Source organism: Accipiter gentilis, chromosome 22, assembly GCF_929443795.1.
Source record: "Accipiter gentilis chromosome 22, bAccGen1.1, whole genome shotgun sequence".
Lineage (NCBI taxonomy): Eukaryota > Metazoa > Chordata > Aves > Accipitriformes > Accipitridae > Astur > Astur gentilis.
In genome coordinates this window covers 21,762,430-21,782,001 of record NC_064901.1, presented here as the reverse complement: position 1 = coordinate 21,782,001, position 19,572 = coordinate 21,762,430, and the positions used below count along the sequence as shown (strand labels likewise).

At 36.8% G+C, this 19,572-nt stretch overlaps 1 protein-coding gene across 1 annotated transcript in view; it reads left to right on the top strand.

The window, feature by feature from the left end:
- Positions 1–3,774: 3,774 nt before the first annotated feature.
- Positions 3,775–19,572, top strand: part of MYBPC3 (myosin binding protein C3) — a 61,971-nt gene continuing 46,173 nt past the window's right edge. The window contains exons 1-8 of the mRNA XM_049825821.1: positions 3,775–3,799; positions 12,824–13,090; positions 13,724–13,819; positions 14,081–14,167; positions 14,315–14,463; positions 15,299–15,416; positions 16,819–16,867; positions 18,111–18,155. Of these exons, the coding sequence (XP_049681778.1) occupies positions 3,775–3,799; positions 12,824–13,090; positions 13,724–13,819; positions 14,081–14,167; positions 14,315–14,463; positions 15,299–15,416; positions 16,819–16,867; positions 18,111–18,155 (836 nt within the window). The remainder of the gene's footprint in view (positions 3,800–12,823; positions 13,091–13,723; positions 13,820–14,080; positions 14,168–14,314; positions 14,464–15,298; positions 15,417–16,818; positions 16,868–18,110; positions 18,156–19,572) is intronic.

Below are 19,572 nucleotides of genomic sequence, written 5' to 3'. Positions count from 1 at the left end.
GTAACTCATACCCTCCCCAGATTAAACTTGATTCTGAATCCTGGAAAGTATCTATGGAGAATAACCAGCCAAGGGACTGACTCACCACAGTACTTGAATTAAATATGCCTGATTTTGATCACAAAAGTAGTCAGAATTAAGTCCATGTTTAAAGTTATTCATGTCCTTGAGTAGCTTGCTGAATTAAAACTATACTACTAAATCTTTACAGAAAGTATCAAATCTACAGTGAGAAAGATATAGAATAGATAAAATGAAATCCTGAGAAAAGAGATACAAAGAAAATAAGATGTCAAGTGTTGTCATAGGTGGAAAATCCATTCATGAAAAGTAAATGCTACAACCATGTTAAATAAGGAATATTTATTTAAACAAAGGAAAAAAACCCACATATAAAGGTTGGGAAACATGAAATGCATTGAGGAAAGGTTCCCAGGCACTTATGAGAGTCCATAACTCTTTATGCCTAAATAGTTTCTAAGTATCTGTAATAAGTAAGCAGGAGAGAGTGTAAAACAGAATAAACTTATTTACATGATCCCGGCAAGCATCGTTGGGATGAACTCCTGCACACCATACTCCCTACATTAATAAAGAAACGCAGAGTATATTGTCTAGCTTTTCTTTCTAATACACACTGCAAATGCTTCATCATCTTATTATATATTTTTAGTGACCTATTACTCTTACATATTAGATTTTTTAGATTGGCATAAACTTTTTCCAAATTCCCTAGGAAGTAATGACTCATAGACAGTTACTGGGATACGACCCTCAAAAAATACACCCTTAGAATTCAATCTAATGAATGACTGTATCTCCTTTGAATGGCAACACGGTTTAGATCATCCCATAAACTTCCAGAGAAACATACGAACACAATTTTTCTGCAAGCCATGCATGGCTGGATGAAATCCCCATTTGCCCTGGAAGAAGCAGGACCTTTCCATCACAGTCAAAGTGATGGTAGTGACCTCTTACAGACACAGTGTTGTCAGACACATGCCTGACAATTTTACAGACAAATACCTGACAATAAGAAAGCATCAAATAAAGGAAAATGTTTCCGTATGTAATGTCAAGTTTAAAAGTGTTTTAATGTAGATTTACACAGCTGTATATTTTGTCCTAAAAAATTGGAGGTGCTGTGACAGAAGTATAGAAAACAGCCAACATACAGACACTGAATGGCAATTTATGTTCTCCCAGAAATTCAAATTAGAAGTTGGAAAATTCAGAATCAATAACAGAATTCCTATTTTTACAATGTGTATTTCAAAGATGGAATCACTGCTATTGGAAAGTATTAAGTCCAAGAACTTAATGTCATTTTAGAGAGAAATTAATATTTAGGTGAATCAATAATATTGAGAGTTCCAAGAACTTAAAAGAAATATTTAAGATGTACTTAAGCCAATACCTATTAGCATTAAATAAGTTCTGCATTAGATATGCATTATCCCGTATTTAATAATTCCAAGGTCCTCTGTTCTTGCTTTGAAGCACCTCCTACTGGACATTCACAGAGAACAAATACAGGCTTGGAGTATATGATAAATACTACATGCCTGCATTTTAAAGAGTTTGTATATAAGTATATACTTCCTTTAAATCCACACAAATGGGTTTATTTCCACTTACACTATTTTAGTTAATGGTAGTAAAGGCCTATGGTACTAACTCTAAAAAAACCTTCAGAACTGAACAGTCTTTTGAATCAAAATCTAATGTAACATGTCAGCATACTATGTATTCTATAAAATCAAGACCCTCAGAATATAGCATATGGGCTTTCAGTAAAAACAATTATTTGCTAATAGGTGAGGGACAAAGGATGAAGTATCAAAACTAACTTCTCTAGGCAAAATGAATCCTGAGAGACATTAGCATATTCTGATCCAATTACAAGAGGTTCATGTTTTAAATACCGTGGAAGCGACTTCTAGTCAGCTAATTTTCTTTGTAAACATTATTTCAAGGACACATACTAGAGAGGCAGCTAAGTTAAGAAGAAACATGGCTCTGATCACAGTGCACCTCTGGATAATCTGCATAGATTTATTTTTTTTTTCTTTCTCCATATCAGTCCATGGTAGCTCGGCCTCCTGTGGCCTCCATTGTCTAGGGTTTCAAGGAGACAACTCTCTTCCCAGAAGGGATCTGGATGCCGTTCCAACAGTGTGTTGGGGATCAGCTCTGGAGAGAAGAAGGAGTTAATGGCAGGTCCCTAATAGGGAGAAATATTTAAGAAAGGAATAACGATCTTCACTAGTCAAGTAACTGATTTTTCATACTGTGGGACCCAACTCAAAGCAAATAGCAGAGACTTCCTTACTGTCAGTGAAATGCCTCAGGCACAGGATAGTAGGTCAAAAATATATCATGCTAACTTGTGCTCCACTAGAAACAGAGGCAACATAAAATATACATAGGTCACATCCTGCCCATCTTCCTCGCTCATATGCAAAAAAATTCCTTCAGGGGAAGGGGAGGAAGTATTTGGCCCAAAATCAGGAGAGGTAGCAGCAGTCATTCTTGCATGTTCACATTTGTCCTATCAGTCTACCCAGAGAGTCAGATGTGAAAGACAGACACAAAGTACAGTGACTGATGGGCTGTGTGTACACTCATCTGTTCTGAGCTCCCTGCCAAAAGCAGAAATCCTTTAAATTGAGGTTTTTACAGGCTAGCAAAACTGGAAAAACTGAAAACCACTTTTTTTAAAAAATTCTTTTTTCAATACTAGTGGTAGCTAAAATGTGCTAAACACTTGGCCTACAGAGTTTCTCTGATAAAGCTCAAAATTCAAAATAAGACAGACAAAAGTGACAGGAAATGGATATGCCACCAAGTCAATAAAGGGATGATTGTCCACAGTTACTATTTTGATATATGCTAAATGTATGAATAAATAAGAAGCGTGAGTGAGATTTCCCCCAGATCTTTTCTATATAATTAAGCAAAATTAAAACTTCTAGAGGTATTTAACAGAACTTTGGAACTATTTTTTAAATGGAACATAAAAAAATTATTTGCTAGTTTTCAAGAAATGTATGCTGCAGATCAAGCGGTTAGATAGGGAGGAAGGACTGAACCCATTTAGTTAGTGTCATGCTTTCTGGTTGTGACTGCAAATGTCGGTAATGTGTAAGTGTTTCTGAAAAAGAAAGTTCTTTCCTGAAGGTTCACATACAGTTCTACAAACACAGTCTTCAGTGGAAGAGAAAAAAAAAAAAACAAGAAAAAAAACTCTCTGAGGGCCTGTTCAATTCTGACCCAATTATAACAATAACAAAGACTGAAACAGGTAGCAAGAATGCAAGCAGATACATACTTAGAGTAAGTACAGAACCAGCATACAGGAGATGTAACTGTCAGATCTAGTTTGCTGAATGTGCTATAAACATGGCAGTGTAGGAATTCTTAATGCAGCACATACATGAAGCTGGAAAATGTACTGTACGCATGTGCAACATCAGATTGTGCTCTGGTTTGTACCAATAGATCAGTGGTAGCCAGTCTTGGGTGGTTTGAGCTCTCTGGCTCCTGGAACTTGGCTATATTTATCCCGGCTGATGTAGCCTGTCAAGTGTGTCCTGCTGTTGATAAGGTGCCATAGTTGACAACAGTGGGGGATCAAGGGGGAGGAGCAGGATGGGGGCTTCCACCAAGTGTTTCTTTAGAGGGTCTCAAAAGCCCTGCAGTCTCATTCCTGTTTAGCTCGGACCCTGCTTTCTAGATACAACTCGGAGCTTCATCAGAAACAAAGTGAAGATGCCAGAGCCTGTAAAGAAAACAGGTAAGGATCACAGCTGACAGACAAAACCTAAGAACAGCTTGACAGAGAAAAATGTGAGTAGCTTTTGTATTCTAGAGAAATGAGATGCCTCTGTGGAAAAAAAAATAGAGAGAAAAAAGAGACGATATTTTATGAAGTTATAACAGATGTTGAGTGATCTTGCAGAGAAATCAGTAACTAGTTTGGCAACCCTCAGCCACAGAATTTTCTCAAGAGAGTTTGGATGAGGAAAGAATAGAGGTGAAATGCACTTAATTCTCAGATTCTTTTAATTTCTCATTTCCTTTCCCAGTCACCTTTAGGACTCTGAAAAAAGCTTGTGGTCTCTCTCTTGGGCACTTAGGCAGTATAAACCTCTCCTGCTTTTGGATTTTTTTCCCCTGATAATTGCAGGGAGGTGTTATCAGCAAACTTTGATAGTATTTGTTGTTAGTGAAATCTCTGAGAAAATGAAAGCAAATGGCACCTGGTTCAGAGCTTATTCTTTCTAGTTCTTCCAGCCAGTGAGCAGAGCTGTAGGAAAAAAGAAGGCATTGTACTGTAAAGAATATATGCATATTTATTTTCACTCACCCTCCTCCATCCTTTCCCCTTGAGCCAGAAGATAACTAGCCCTTTTCAGAAAGCCAAGGTCAAAAATGCCCAGTGCAAGTCCTGCCCCATTAGAAAAACATCAGGAAAAGATTTCAGATTTCGAAAAGTTCTAATTGAAAATTGCAAAATAAGGAATCACTCAGAGGCTGCCCACATAGGTAAGAAGGGGAGGCCTAGGATGAAGTGTAAGGTGCAATGAATCTGTTTGTCTAAGAAGGAGGAAGAGAACCTGGGAAGCAAAGGTAGGGAGAGTTTAGCTTCAGGATACCTGTGTGTGGGTAGAGGAAGATGCCTCAGGAGCACTTTGTGTCCACGATTAAGTTTGGAAAAAAAGTTGTCAAAAGCTGAAGTTACGATGGTTTGAAAAGTGTGCACATATTCAATACACAGGGCTGGAGAAAATTGTGCTAAATATGGGATTCTTCACTTTTAGAGCTCTCACTTCACTGATGCTAGTGCATACCCAGAATCACTACTACCTGAATGTACAGCACAAGGTGCATACTTTTTTAATAATGTACAGTTTCCAGAGTTAGTCAATAATAGTTATTGATACTTATTAATGTAGGCCTTTGTGCTTTGCAAAGGACTGAACAGACATCAGTCTCCTGTTATGCTGGTCAATGGGATGTCCTGTGGTCACCACAACAAAAGAAGAACTTGTTAAGATCTTTCTTTTTGGCCAAAAAATATGGAATCAGCCACTGCCAGAGGCAGAGCACAAATCCAGCCTGTATCTCCCATTAAGAACTGCAAAGCACTAAAGTATGATTAACAAGATTTTTTTATGTTCCCTCTATATGATAACTCTAAAGCAACAGTGGTGTCACCAATCTGTCAATTTTATCACAACTATAACATTGTTTGATGTTCTTAAAGTTCTAATTTCTGAAATCAGATGGAAGTAGAATCATAGGTTAAAAAGTATATACCAGACCTTGTAATTGTAGAGAAAACCTTGATAATATAAGCAGTAAAGGTTCAGCAATCGCCCCCAAAATAAGACATTCATAACCATATTCTATTTTTAAAGTCACATGATTTTTGAGATTCATTGAAATGTCTAATGTTTGTGATTGACAATGCTGGCAAAAAGAAATATGACAGAGTAGGCAAAATTTGACAGTGTGATCACCTAGGCATTGTGACTTTTGATTCCTAAAGTTTTAACCGGCTTTAAATTAACATTTTCAGTCTCTGTGGATGAGAGGTGTATTGGTTTTGTGTGGCAACCCACCTCAAGAGGCAACTTCTCTGTTTGTGAAGATACCCACCTTTGCTAGCTAATGGTGAGAAAAGAAATTCTATTCCAGCTTATTTCTCCAGAGAAATCTAACTGGCGTCTAACATCACTAGTCCTACACCATTCTTATGAACAAACCAGCTCAAACACTGTAATTATCACAGCAGGGGGAGGAAAAGCTCTTATTACCTACTCTGACTGAGACAGAACCAGTCACATGCCCCATAACTTCTAGAGGGGATCTTGTCATTCTCCCAAGAGACATTAATCCCTTTGGTTTTCTATTTCATGTTGTTTATATAGTTCAAGCCATTTCAAGATGGGATAATGTTTAACATAATCTCAGGAGGGCTGAATAATCATCTAGCAATTCACACAAAGGAAAATGCTTCATGCCAGAGAATGATCAGAGATAATTCTGCCTATATCTGCTGTTTCAACAGCCCTTTTAACATGTTAAAAAAGAGAAAGGAAAAAAAAAAACAACAAACAAAACAACAACAACAACCAAACAAAAAAAAACCACCACAAAACCAGTGTAGTAGGTTTTCTAGCAGACATTCTTTTACTTTAAACTGTCCAGTTAAAATAATTCAGGATAAGACACTGCCCTATTTATTTACAGAATACCAAAGAACTGTCATAGCTTTCCAGAAAATCTATACACTCCCCAAAAGCAACAGGATTTAGAAGACTTGTAGCAATTTAGTGTCAGAGCAAACAATGAAACACTGAAAAGCATCACTTTTTGCAGGGTTCTGTTGCAGAAACTTTATGTTCCTCTCCCTTTGATTTAAACATTTCATAGTAAATCTCTGTTCAAAGGCTCCCTTTCAGAAAGTTTTGACTGTTTTTTTTGTTGTGAAAATTCAGAAAGGTTAAAAAAACCCCAACCATTTCCCTAACAATATTTTGTGACACTAAGAGGAAACAGCTGAGCTTTTAAACACCAAACTTAGTAGATAAATGGGACTTAATGGGAAATGTGTGCATTACTATATCTGGAAAAGGAGAAGTCTGGTATTGGTCACCTTCTCTGAAAATCAGTCAATTTTTATTCATGTACTTTATAGGTTGAGGAGTCTAGATTTTGCAGTTCACATTAGGAAATTTTATCAAGGGTTTATAAATAACCTGGCTTGTAAGTACACAGAGGCTTTTAGCATTAATAATAATAATCAACGCTGCATAATGAAGAGTAGACTGTAGAATTTTAGTCTGAATATAAGGTCATTGTTTTACATTTGCAAGCACCTAGCACAGTAAAGTACTGCTCCATGAAAATTAATTTCTGTGTACTACAGTAATACAAAAATAAATAATTATAATTCACATCGATATAATTTCCTCTTTTGTATGTTAAGATTCAAAGCAAGCTGAACATTATTATCCCCATTTTACAGAAAGTATGATGGATGCACAGAGAGAGAGAGAGAGGTGACTCTGCTTAGTGAAACTATTCCTCGCCTGTTGCTCATGTTACAGGAATTTACAATCTCAGCTGCTGAAGTAGGCAAGGAATGATAAGATTGAGTAGCTCAATAGCTTTTGGATCAGGGAATGATTAAGCTTGTAATTGCAAGAAGCCACTTAGGTCCTGACCAAGGAATGCGCAGCATCTTTATATAGTTCCTCAGCAAGGAATTTACAAGCTCCATTATTGAAGGCTGCTTATGCACACTTTGGCTTTTAACTCAATGGAAGAGCAAATGGTATAAAAGGAAAACTAGATGCCAAGTGTAAGTACTAAAGCAAAGATAAATTTTCAACATGAAGCCTCAACAAATTAAGGAATTCCAAAAGCTAATACTACTTTTGAAATATTAATTCAATACATTGGCCAGATACGTATTTTAATACCAAATACACAGAATATGCAGTAAGATAACTCAACTTTGTGGGAGAAAACCTGTGACTATTTTTTCTAATTACAGTCATCACAGATTTCTGCTGGATGTGCATTCAACCAACTACATTAGAGTCTCCTAAAACATTTATATCTTTAACAGTTTTTATTTCAGAAAGGCAGAAATATAATTTGAAAGCCTTATCTAGCACACATTCTCCTTAAGTGCTTATCTCCCTCTCCTCCATGTACATATCACAAATAATGAATGATGAAGAGCTGAAGTCAGAGCCACCACTCTAAAAGGCAGGATGAAAATAAATAAATTAATTAATTAAATAAAGCAACAAGAGAATGGCTCTCCCCTATCACTGTATCTAGTTAAAATGACGTGGAACCCACACTTCTTTCTCACTTTCACTTCACATACTTCATTCATACTTTGAAATTATGTGATTTTAGGAAAAGGTTTTCACCTAATGCTTGTGATTCTTAGCAAGCCAAATTATTTAGAGAATGTGGCTAGGAACTGAAATTACTCCAGTTATTTCAACATTATTTTAATATACATCTCCTCTCCATTTTTTCTGACAATAATCAAATAGGAATGTGTCTTCTAGCTTCTAATACTAACTTTTATTCTTATTAGGGATACAACAGTACTTAGTAGCTACTTACTAACAATTTGATGCTGTACAAAGACAAATAGAAAAACAGTCTCTGCCTCAAAACACTTACAAAATAAAAGCCCAGTAAATAGATAGATAGTTCAACAAGAGAGCAAAGGAAACAATTATTACTACAATAGATAGTGACCTGGGTAGTAGCTTAGTAATTTTCTACATTTTTGCATAGGAGAGTGTGAAAAAGTTTTGAAGCAGAATAGTAAACTAGGTTGATGGTGGATGGTAGAAGGAGATTTCTTCAAAGCAGCTCAGAAAGTAAGGGAGAAAGCATGAAGGTGCTAGTATGAAGATTTAATAAATGGCAGCAGAAGGAAGGCAGAACACTAGTTTTATTATTTCACTTAAGTAAAAAGTGAAGGAAATTGTTTTTTGAATTTAAATTATTTCATTCTATTTTAAGTTGGCCAAAAGCAAATGTATTTTATATTTCTTCAGCCTCCTGAGTGAAAGACTTATTAATAAATTATTATCAAAATGTAATCTGATCATGAACCTCCAAATAGAGCTTTTTATTACTAATTAATGAAGATGTAACTCATGTAACATACATAACTGTATGGCTGATGTGTACATCTTCAGGTGTTACAAGACTTTTAAAGGGTGGGTGCTGCTTGGAAGTTCCGGTAACAGCAGTATTAGCCACTGAAAAGTTTTCTGCAAGACTATTGCAGACCACACACAGCCTGCTTCCTCTTTTGCCTGGGGTAGAAATTTGCTGTTTTACATTACTCAGAAGTTATATGAAGTTCTTTGCATTATGGAAGCTAGAAGTGGTTGGGAAGGTCTGGGATATGGGAAGTGAAGTGCTGAAAAATGGGTTAGTACAAAGTGGCTCTAGGCTCATTTTCTTTCATTAGCTCCATGTCCCTCTTCTCCCCCCATGTTAACTCCCCACAGCAATTCCAATTCCATCCCCACAGAACACACACACACAGAGCACCTATCATTCTCCTTCCCTTCAATAATTCCTGTTATCATCAGCACTGGTAACTCATGTCTGTCTATCCTCTCTCTCCAGAATTGCTGTAGTATGTTACTACTAATGTCACCTTTCTCTCCCTTTGTGCAAGGTGGGTTAGAATTTACTGGGAAGCAAAGAGTTAACAAAGTGGCCTGCAGAGGACATGGGCAACTTGGTCATCAGGTGCCCCAGCCCAATGGCTCCTAAGTGCATGTTTGGCTGGAGTCTGGATAAACACGTGATAGTGCCTGAGATCTGTCAGTGCCTGACAGGCACAAGAGCTGTAAGACGTTCCACAACATCACATGAGAGGTGTCACAGTCGTTGGGTTTTCCACAGCCTGATGGTGGTGGTCCTATCCAAGAGTGTTTTGAGTACGGGATGGACATATAGAACTCAGGGGGGAGTATCTGGGTAGAAGCCAAATGTTGAAGTGAGAGAGATTGCCAAATAGGGAATATGTTTCTGATAAAAGCAGGCAAAAGTGAGGCTTTTCATGTCTGTCCTACATGAAGTTTTGAATGGTGTTTAGGAACATTCCTAATGAGGAAATAGCTGGATTAGATTGGTAAAACTGCATGAGAAAAAAAAATACCTGCTGGTGAACTTGGATTTAGGTGTTACTTAGAGTAGCAGCCTCAATGAAGGAGCCCAGGAATAGCTGATCTCTCACTTCTCTTTCTTCTGTTAAGCAGCCCGTTTCTGACCCTGTAAGGAAAAATGATGGCATTCTCTTCACATGCTTCTTCAGCAATCTCTCATCTGCACCAAAGTAATTTCCTGTAAAATCTCCAGCCATACATCACTACTTTTCCTTTGCAAATATGAACAGTGAAATATGAAAAGAAATACAGATGGATACAGAGACATGACTTTGGACACTGTCACCCACTGACTCTGAATCTCAAGTGCAGGAAAATGACTCTGAGAGTCTCCTTTACCTGCAGAAAAGTGGGGTCTCAACAATTGTTCTTGCCAGCCTTTAGTCTCATGGGAGATTTTGGGTTTTTCTGATTTTATGCTTTAATGGAAGAACTCACAATCATTTTAATTTGGAACTGAAATAAGTCTTTTGGCAGGAAAGGGAGAGAGAGAAAAAAGAGACAAGGAGACTTACTTGTAAACTTCTACATATGTATTTAGATTTCCCAAAAGTCAGAAACATTATGTGGCAGTGGGGATTTCTCACTGTGCATGCAGTTCTGGCCAACAATCTGGTTTTGTTGAGTCATCTAAAGTAAATGTAAGAAACCTAATCACTTTACAGGGTGTGCAGCAGATCAGAGAGTTACTTCCAAGTATGCATGTCTTGAAACCCTGCCATTTGTAGGCTGGAACCTTTACAAGCCACATTGCTGTTAAGTAATTAATATATTTATAGATTATTTTGTGCTTAAATAGAAGAGTGATGATGATGGCACTCAGAGACAAAAAACATGCCTCTTAGCTGCTTTATCTTTAGCTTTATAGGGAGAGGAGCCAGATAGTGGGTATTTCAGGAGTGGGTTCCTGAACTGAGCCAGCTCCCCACTGTGCAGCAGCCTGGCCACCTTTACATGTCTTTTGAATTCTGTACATCAAACCTGCTGTCTACAATAACTCTTCTGCAATTATTCATGATACACTGCATCAAAGTATACCCCGCTGTATTATTTACTGAAGTGCAATACTATATCAGAAGATGTGCGACTGAAAACAGGCATGTGAGTATTACGTTATACTATAGAGCCCTATATTCTACACAGTACTATATTCTGTTTAAGAACAAATACACCACTTACAGGCCTAAGGTTAGAAAAAACTCAGATAAAAGCATGCAGGGACATTCCACTCCCAGAGGAAATTTCACACACTTATAATTTAACATGGAAGGAGAGCATGCAGAAGAATACAACAGGAGCTCACTCAAGGCTGCTATAGGCTCAGTGTAAAGCAAAATTGTTTTTTCATCAAATATATAAAATGTGGGGAAAAAAGAAAGAGAAAAATGTAATTTAGGCTTTTTATGTAACACAGAGAGGCAAAATACAATAGACACTAAATTATAAAAGTATTTGTAACTGATACTTTAATTGATGTTTAAGCAGCTTTGAATCCTTTGCAAAACAATGCAAGAAACATGAACTGTGTTATGACTAAAGTCCAAAGGCCATCAGATGAAATCTTTGCAGATGTAACTCCATGGAGGTCAGTTAATTTGTGCAGTCTGAGGACATGCTACAGGAATAGAGATTTTGTGCTATGAACAGATGGTATTATTAGTAATATACCATTTATACTAACTACAGCACCTGTTAGAACATGAATATAAACTCTTTCTTTTAAAATATTTCCATGCCATGTTCCTTTCATTTTTATAAAGCAGAAACAAAAGTTTACAGCTAATTAGAACCATTGTTGCGGTGTTTGGAAGAGTTCTTGTTGCTGCCCAAGTAGGAGAGCAATAGACAATTTGCCACAGAGGTGACAGATATAATTAAATGTGATGAAATTACTAATATTTTATAAAAGCTTGGTTATGTAGGGGTAAGCCAGTAAAAAGATGACATAATGATGCACAAAACCCATTCAGTTTATGCATCAGAATGTTAATTACTGGTATTTTTATACATGTACATAGCTCATGACAATTAGCAAAAAGAGAACAGATTTCATTAAGACCAAAACATGAGCATAAAATTAAAAACTTGATTCAAAATAAAGTTGAAGAAATATAAATAAATAAATCTGGGTAAAGAAATTAGTAAAATAAGTTACCTTACTAAAATCTAATCTTGAGAAATATTAGGATACTCATGGACCAAAGTCACAATACATTGCTTGCTTTCCAAATTCCTATCTGTTGTACTACTTTGATTAAATGAACTAAAACGTCATTTGGTTTATGCTTGTTCAACCCACATATTAATAACTTCATTAATTCTTATTATAAGCATCATAAGTGCTTCTTGACACATAAAGGCAATATTTTGATCCACCTTGTAATTAATTAGAAAACTAGTTGTTGTAGAGTGCTACGTAGGCAAGTACTTTAACTTTTAATATTGAACTAAACATTTGAATGGAAACAACAATTGATATTATTTTAGCTGGGATAGAATTACAAGGACCATCATTGGAACATGCATCCTTTTCCACCAAAGCCTTGCTCAGCCAAACCAGAAGGACTAAAGATGAACCATTAATTCATTGTGGTATATTAGGACACAGGTTACTGCACAAACTGCAGTTTTATTGGAGGAACAAAACCTGATCCTGTTTAACAACTGTATTAAGCAACTGTTAGGACAGAATTCATATTTCTAAATAAAACTGCATGGTAAATTAATGTAGAGAGCTTGATATGTAAGAATATATATCACGCCATGTTGTCATAGATCAAAACATTCACTTACAAAAAAATCAGAGCTCATTATGGGGGGAAAGAAAGAGGAAGATGGACAGTGAGATGAGTTTGCTATCCATTCCATTTTATTTCATGACAATATGGAGAAGATATGACATCTCAGTCAGAGACAGAACTCAGTAAACTCAGAGACAATTCCACAACTTCTCTGTGGAAAGTGTTGTAATTTATATCTTGCACAGGCAGATGGGAGAGAAAGGAGACAGCTGTTGCAGCCACAACAGCTGACTACACCAGATATGCCACAATTGCAAAACAGATTTTAGTGAGCCCTCTCTCTTTTTTTAGTTTCTGCATTTACCAAGAAGCCGAAGACAACAGAGGTGACAGCCGGAAGCGCAGCTGTGTTTGAAGCAGAGACAGAAAAATCTGGCATCAAGGTGAAGTGGCAGCGAGCTGGCACAGAAATTACTGAAAGTGAGAAATATGTCATCAAGGCAGAAGGAAACAAGCATTCACTGACAATCAATAATGTAGGAAAAGAAGATGATGTGACATATGCTGTAATAGCTGGAAGTTCCAAGGTCAAATTTGAACTCAAGGTCAAGGAACCAGGTACAGTATTTCCTAAGCAATTCTCATTTCATCAGTATTTCCAGCCCCATATGTAAACTTCATGAATGAGGCCCATGGAAATTAGCCTATCTGTGAGGTCATGGTTTAACTGAGACGCCATAAACTTCCATGAGCCAGGGGAAGAAATGATAGACAAATTTTTAAAATACTTTCTCTATATTGATTACTAGCAGTGTCTAGAGCTTTTCCCAAGCTGCAAACAGCAATAGCATTCGGAACATTACATTCCAATAGCAGAGTTAAAGAAAATCTCATTAATAAACAAACTGTTTACAAAAATAATAATTGTATCATTTTTCATTACCTTTTCTATTTAGACCACTGAAGTTAACATCAAAGTGTTATTCATCAGCTGACAAGTTTCTATACATCAAGACTACAGAATTTAAAAACCTAGGCATCAGTTCTTCCCAAGCTCAGCAAAAGAGCGAGCCTCATCAACCAGCTTCAATAGGCCCTTTTTGCTTCCAGCACATCCTCTAAGTTCTAGAAAACCACAGCTAATTTCTCTGCATTTCCTAACATATATTAAAAGCTGCACTTTCGCAAAATTTCTTAAGAAAAGAAGTAGAAACATGACTTTTTCTAATCTTGTCTTACATTCATTTCCAGAAAAGAGTGAGACAGTCACTCCTGCTGAAGCTGCTCCAGCCCCAGCTGCCTCAGATTTGCCTGCTCCACCAGCAGAAAGCAGCCAAAACACAGAAGGTAACTGAGAACACTGTTATCAAGTCTGGTTCATTAACAGAAAGGAAGAACAGGAACAGGGAATCCTTAGAATCAGTGAGGTAGAGACAGTAGCTGAAAGCAGACCACTAATGATGAATGACAGACAGTAAAGAATAAGGAATCTCAGAAACAGAAGAAACATATTAAGATACTTTGAAATTACTTAACAAACTCACTATATAGGCTGTAACAGAAGCTGATGAAGAAAGTTCTAACAAATAATTCTGATGTTTATTTCAGTTATATCTGCTGGGACTCAACCAGAAGAGCCTCTGGACCCTATTGGGCTCTTTGTGACACGACCCCAGGATGGAGAAGTTACTGTTGGTGAGTACAAAATGTGAGTCAAGTGATGTTTGTAAACTGCACCTGTTGCTTGACTATATAGCTCTCCATGTACAGGATGACAGTGGTGATAAAACAGATAAATTAAACACTATTCATAATCTCATTTTCACCTACTTCCCTTGCAAGGTGGAAACATTACGTTCACTGCCAAAGTGGCAGGCGAGAGTCTGCTGAAGAAACCATCAGTGAAATGGTTCAAAGGAAAGTGGATGGACCTGGGAAGCAAAGTGGGGAAACATCTCCAGCTACATGACACCTATGATCGAAATAACAAGGTACAATTGGCAGAGTAAGGTTCTCAGTCTTCTAGATACTAATCTTTAATCTGGGGAAAATATAAGATAATATAGGATTGTTTTTATATTAAGGTACCCAAAGCCACACACAATGCTATACTTATGCATAGAAGTCTATGTTTTGACCATGCAGACAAGAGACAAGCACTACATACAGACTCTTGCATGTCTTATTTATGACGAGATGAGAAAATATCTGGAGGACTAGGGGAGCAGTTTTGCACTATCTACTGCACGATTCCCTCCATCTTCCTCTCAAGTAATAGACACTTGTTATATTTAAGAGAAAACAATAAATCAGACATATTTAAGTATGGTCTATCTTGGTTTTAATAGATCAAGCATTCAGCTATCAGTATTGGAATTTATTGTTCTCTTGCATTGTCTAGACTACTTTGTAGAGCTGAGTAAGATCCATTTTTACCACAAATGCATTCAAAGATACACAAACAGGAATACAAGAGTCTGTACCATGACCTCGCATCCTGTGTGGTATATGAAACACTACTACCCTCTCCTGGATGGAACAGAACACACTTGTTCACATTAGCCACTCCTTTTGCTGAATTTTTAAATGTACTGTATACATTCTGGGTAGAGGCTGTATTTGTTTAATAAAAGCTCTATTCCTGTTTCCAATGTACATGTAATTTTCATGACAGTAATGAGTTACACACTCAGGAGGTTCTAAAAGGACACAGACGCATGTTTCATCCCTTGTCTATTTCTCTCCATGCCTTAATATGCTGTATTCTCTCTCTCTCTTACATCATTGACTTTTCTAACTTACGAATTGTATTGGTGTCTATTCTAGGTATACACCTTTGAAATGGAAATCATAGAAGCAAACATGACTTTTGCAGGAGGGTACAGATGTGAGGTGTCTACCAAGGACAAGTTTGATAGTTCTAATTTCAACCTGATAGTCAATGGTAAGATGAATTCCTGCCACCTTGTTTCTTCCTTTTATTTTATTTTTTTTTTCCTTACCCGTATGCTCACCAACAATTCTTTCTGGTACACAGCAGCTACTAGACAAGCATAGATATGAAGTATAGAGCTGAAGAGCTACAGGTACACTTACAGAGGCACACAGATGAGGATTGGGATGGGTTGGCAAAGATACAGAGCATTAGAAGTAACACTTGGATGTCACCCAAGTCAGAACTGTGATGCTCTTAAAGAAAGCACACAGAAAGATGCAAATCAGCCCAACTTTTCTCTGGCTTTATTCTGATTTCAGATCCATTCTTTCATGATATTTAATTCCACTAGAATAAAAGAGAGGTCCATTCTTACTTTGGCAAAAGTTCAGTATTAAAAATGGATACTTGAAAAAAAAAAGGGGGGGGGGGAACAGAAAGCTTTAGACATGTGACGCTTATCAATTCCTTTCTTCCAAATAAATTCAAGTTGTGCAGAAGCACTTCTGATATAAAATTGTTTTAAGATTAGGTGACTCATTTTACATAATACATGGTGCCACCCTCACAACTGCTACACTGAAAAGCTTATCAGCAATTGAAAAGGAAGTACATTTTAACATCCATTTCCCCCTGGTGTGGAATAGTTTAAGTAAAACAGTATAAGCATGGACCACCTGAAAGTGTTGAACGTTTGGACTATTTAATGTTTCAGTGGTTCTGTTGAAGGGACTGCAACCTTAATTTGCATCCAGCAATCAATGAACCCAATACGCAAAGACAAAAGTTTATTGAAGATCCTGAAATCAGCAGTTCATTTTTGAAGTTTCACTAGTTGGCTGTAGGCCTCGTAAGCCTTAGGAGTTGTGACTGGGGACAGTTTTTCTCCCAGTGGTAGCAGTACACCTATTCATACCTACAGAAGCTTAGAACAGAGCAGTAAAGTTCTCTCTATGCAACATCCTCGGTGGAGTTTCTGTACATCTCTACATATTTCCAGGAACTTACCTTTGCTTTCAGAGAATGGATTTAGCAATAATATTCAGTTGATATCCAGTGGTTTTCTCATTAGGGCTTAAATACCCTGTGAAGCCAGTATTGAAACTAAAATTTACCAGCAGGAGAATTGACAAACACAAGATAAGACAGTTCATCATGCTGCAGGTTATTATGAAGCATGAAACAGAATTCAGTTATACATGCAACACTGGATGTTGAAAGCTAGTTAGTGAAGGCTACATGTTTAAAGATGATGCTTCAATCTTTCAGTATGATATTGTAAATTGTGATCAGTTGAAGAACTTTAGGGGAAAAAAAAGTCTGCAAAGGAAAAGCTTTAGAAATAGCACTATATTTTTGCATTATTTTGACTTGCTCTCCTATTCTTGTTCATCACTTTTTGTCCCATCAGAAGCACCAATAACTGGAGACTTGGATATTCGCTCTGCCTTCCGACGCACGTGAGTATGTGCAGTAGAAACTCAGGTAGATCAGATTATACTTCCACGTGGAATTCATTACTTTCCTAAACTAACTAAAATCAAAGCTGTTGTGCGAACAAGCACAAAGATGGTGATGTCTAGTAAGAAAATATTTGTATTAAGAAAATATTTCTACTATTAAATACTATACAACTCCTAGATATAATCTAAGAGAGTTTAGACTTTGTACTAGCACAATGATCCTTCTTGTCTTCAATTATGCAATTGATAATGTGTATAATCCTACCAAGAACTTCGGCACTCTTTTTCCAGATCTGTAAAAAGCACTCCAAATGTGGACCACTAGAGAAGGAAAAGATTCTGTGTAGTGCCTAGTCTTGATTTGGTCTGGCTTGAGGAACTACATGTACCTTAATACAAACATTTGCTAAACAAAGAAGTGGAGTTTGATGTGAGCTCTGTAAGCAGCTTATCACTCATAACATTAATACAAGCATTTTGATTGTATTTGTTTTCATGTTCTGTAATTCTATTAATTGAATGGAGACAGTAAAAACTCAGATATATGTAGGTCTTAGATATTAAAGACTGCAAGGTATTGCACTGATGTTGAAAAAGCTATTCTCCCCACACCTGTAATACTGAGTTGATATGACTTAATGGAATAATATTCCCTTCTATTAGTAAAATTTGCAATTTATTTATTTTTTTAATTTATTTAGACATTAACAACATGTGTTTTTTCACTGCTGAGTATTTCTTCTCCCTTTGTGTAATTCAATTTCTGTTTTAGTTTTTGTATATATTTGCAAAGTTACTAGACCAAGAGTAGTCCAACAGACATCTATTTCCCTGACATAGGGCAGAAATCATCTGTGGCAACTCCTTGAGTTTTTCCCCTGTAAGTGCTATTTTTATATGAGTTTGGGGTGTTTTAAGCATTCTATCACAAAGAACTAAAAAAGGCTTGCAGAATTTGTCTACAGTCAAATCCATCTATAGGTAGCTGACCAGCCTCGCTGTGATGCCTATTAAATGGAACGCACTCAGTGCATATCTGCATTGTTATCTCACTGCAGTGAAATTAGGCTTCAAGAGTTTCTCCTCTTGCTAGCACAATTAAAAGAATTTAGAATCAGTTCACAGTGAGCACACTGTAAGCAGCTTCAGGCTGTTCAGATTTTTAGTTTCTTCTCTAAGAATGGAGCCAAATTTTGAACTGACCTGTTTAAATCTAAAGCTTTGTCTTTAATACCTCCAGGAGCCTGGCAGGAGGGGGGAGACGGATGACTTCGGCCTTTCTCAGGTAGCCACCGTCTGTGTCAGCAGACATATTCAAGTCTATCAATGAACTGTCTCTCTCTGCTTAGGAAAAGAAAAAAAAAGAAAAAAAAACCCACAGAACTAGCTGCACCTTAAATTCCAAATAAATCATCATTTATAGTATGTAGTATTTATATGAGACAAATACATACAAGTAAGTAGTAATGTAAGATGAGTATAAATAACAAAAAGAGTAGTTTGATAGTTCAATGAGAGGCAGATTCATCTACAGAAAAGGCATGTGTTCAGCAAGTGGCATCTTCTCACCATTGTTAGAAGAAAATAAGTAACTTCAGATTATATGCATGTCTGCCCCCTCTGTATTACATGTTTTACTCTATACTAAGCACACACTGACTAATATTGCCACTGCTCACAGAAATGTACCAGCACACATGCATAGGAAAATCTGTTGTTTCCTGGCACAGTCTTTATGCTAGTATCATTAAATTTCCCACCCTATCCCTTTCCGTCCCAATGTCTTCTACCATAACAAAAATAGGAACTCCGAAACTTAACTCTATGCATGTTAAAGCAGTTATTAGGGTCTTATTCTTCAGAAAAGCTAAATATTGATTGCTGGGCTTTCCTGAAAATCTGATTTAAGTACCACCCGGGAAGCAATAAGGTGACTAGTTATTCTCTCAGCTGTAGGTTCTGATTTCCTGAATCTTTGATCACAAGAAGCCGTTTTCAAATTTGGGATTATACTAGTGATTTTTATGTACATTTTATGCCTGCAAACACTAAAAATCCTCTGAAAGTAGGGAACAAAGTGACCAAAAATACACTTTTCTGTTTGAGCTATATACCCAGAAAATTACCCTTTCTAGTACTGTACTATCTTGAAAGTAATCACAGAAGTAAAAATGGTACTTTCTTAATAAAAAGATCTCTTCTCACAACATATTCAAAATTACATCGATTCAAAATTGTAACTTATTCTCACTAACCTTGCATTGTCAAGCAGCACAAGAAGTTTGGGAATAATTTCTCTTCCATTTTATTAAGAGTACTGTTAAAATGCCCATCATTTATCTGTTGAGACTGTTTTCTCACTTTTAACAAGATTTGTTCCTGCAAGATTGAATTTTTCTGACATTCTGGTTTACACTTCTACAGACTGATTTTCTCTGAAGCAACTAGCACTGTGTATTGACAAAGACAGCATTACAGGCTGCCACTACCACCAGTGCAACTGAAAAGAACGATTTCTGTGTATAAAACAATAATTAAATATAAGGTGTTGCTGCTGGAAGAATCTGAATGCTGTGAGACGGCATCACCAGATTCTTATAATCAAGACAACTGAGGTGTCAAGAAGCAGCTGAACATTGATGATGGGAGACTGACTGAGATGAAGAAAATCCATTTTGACTTTCTAAACCCTGTCTGAATGC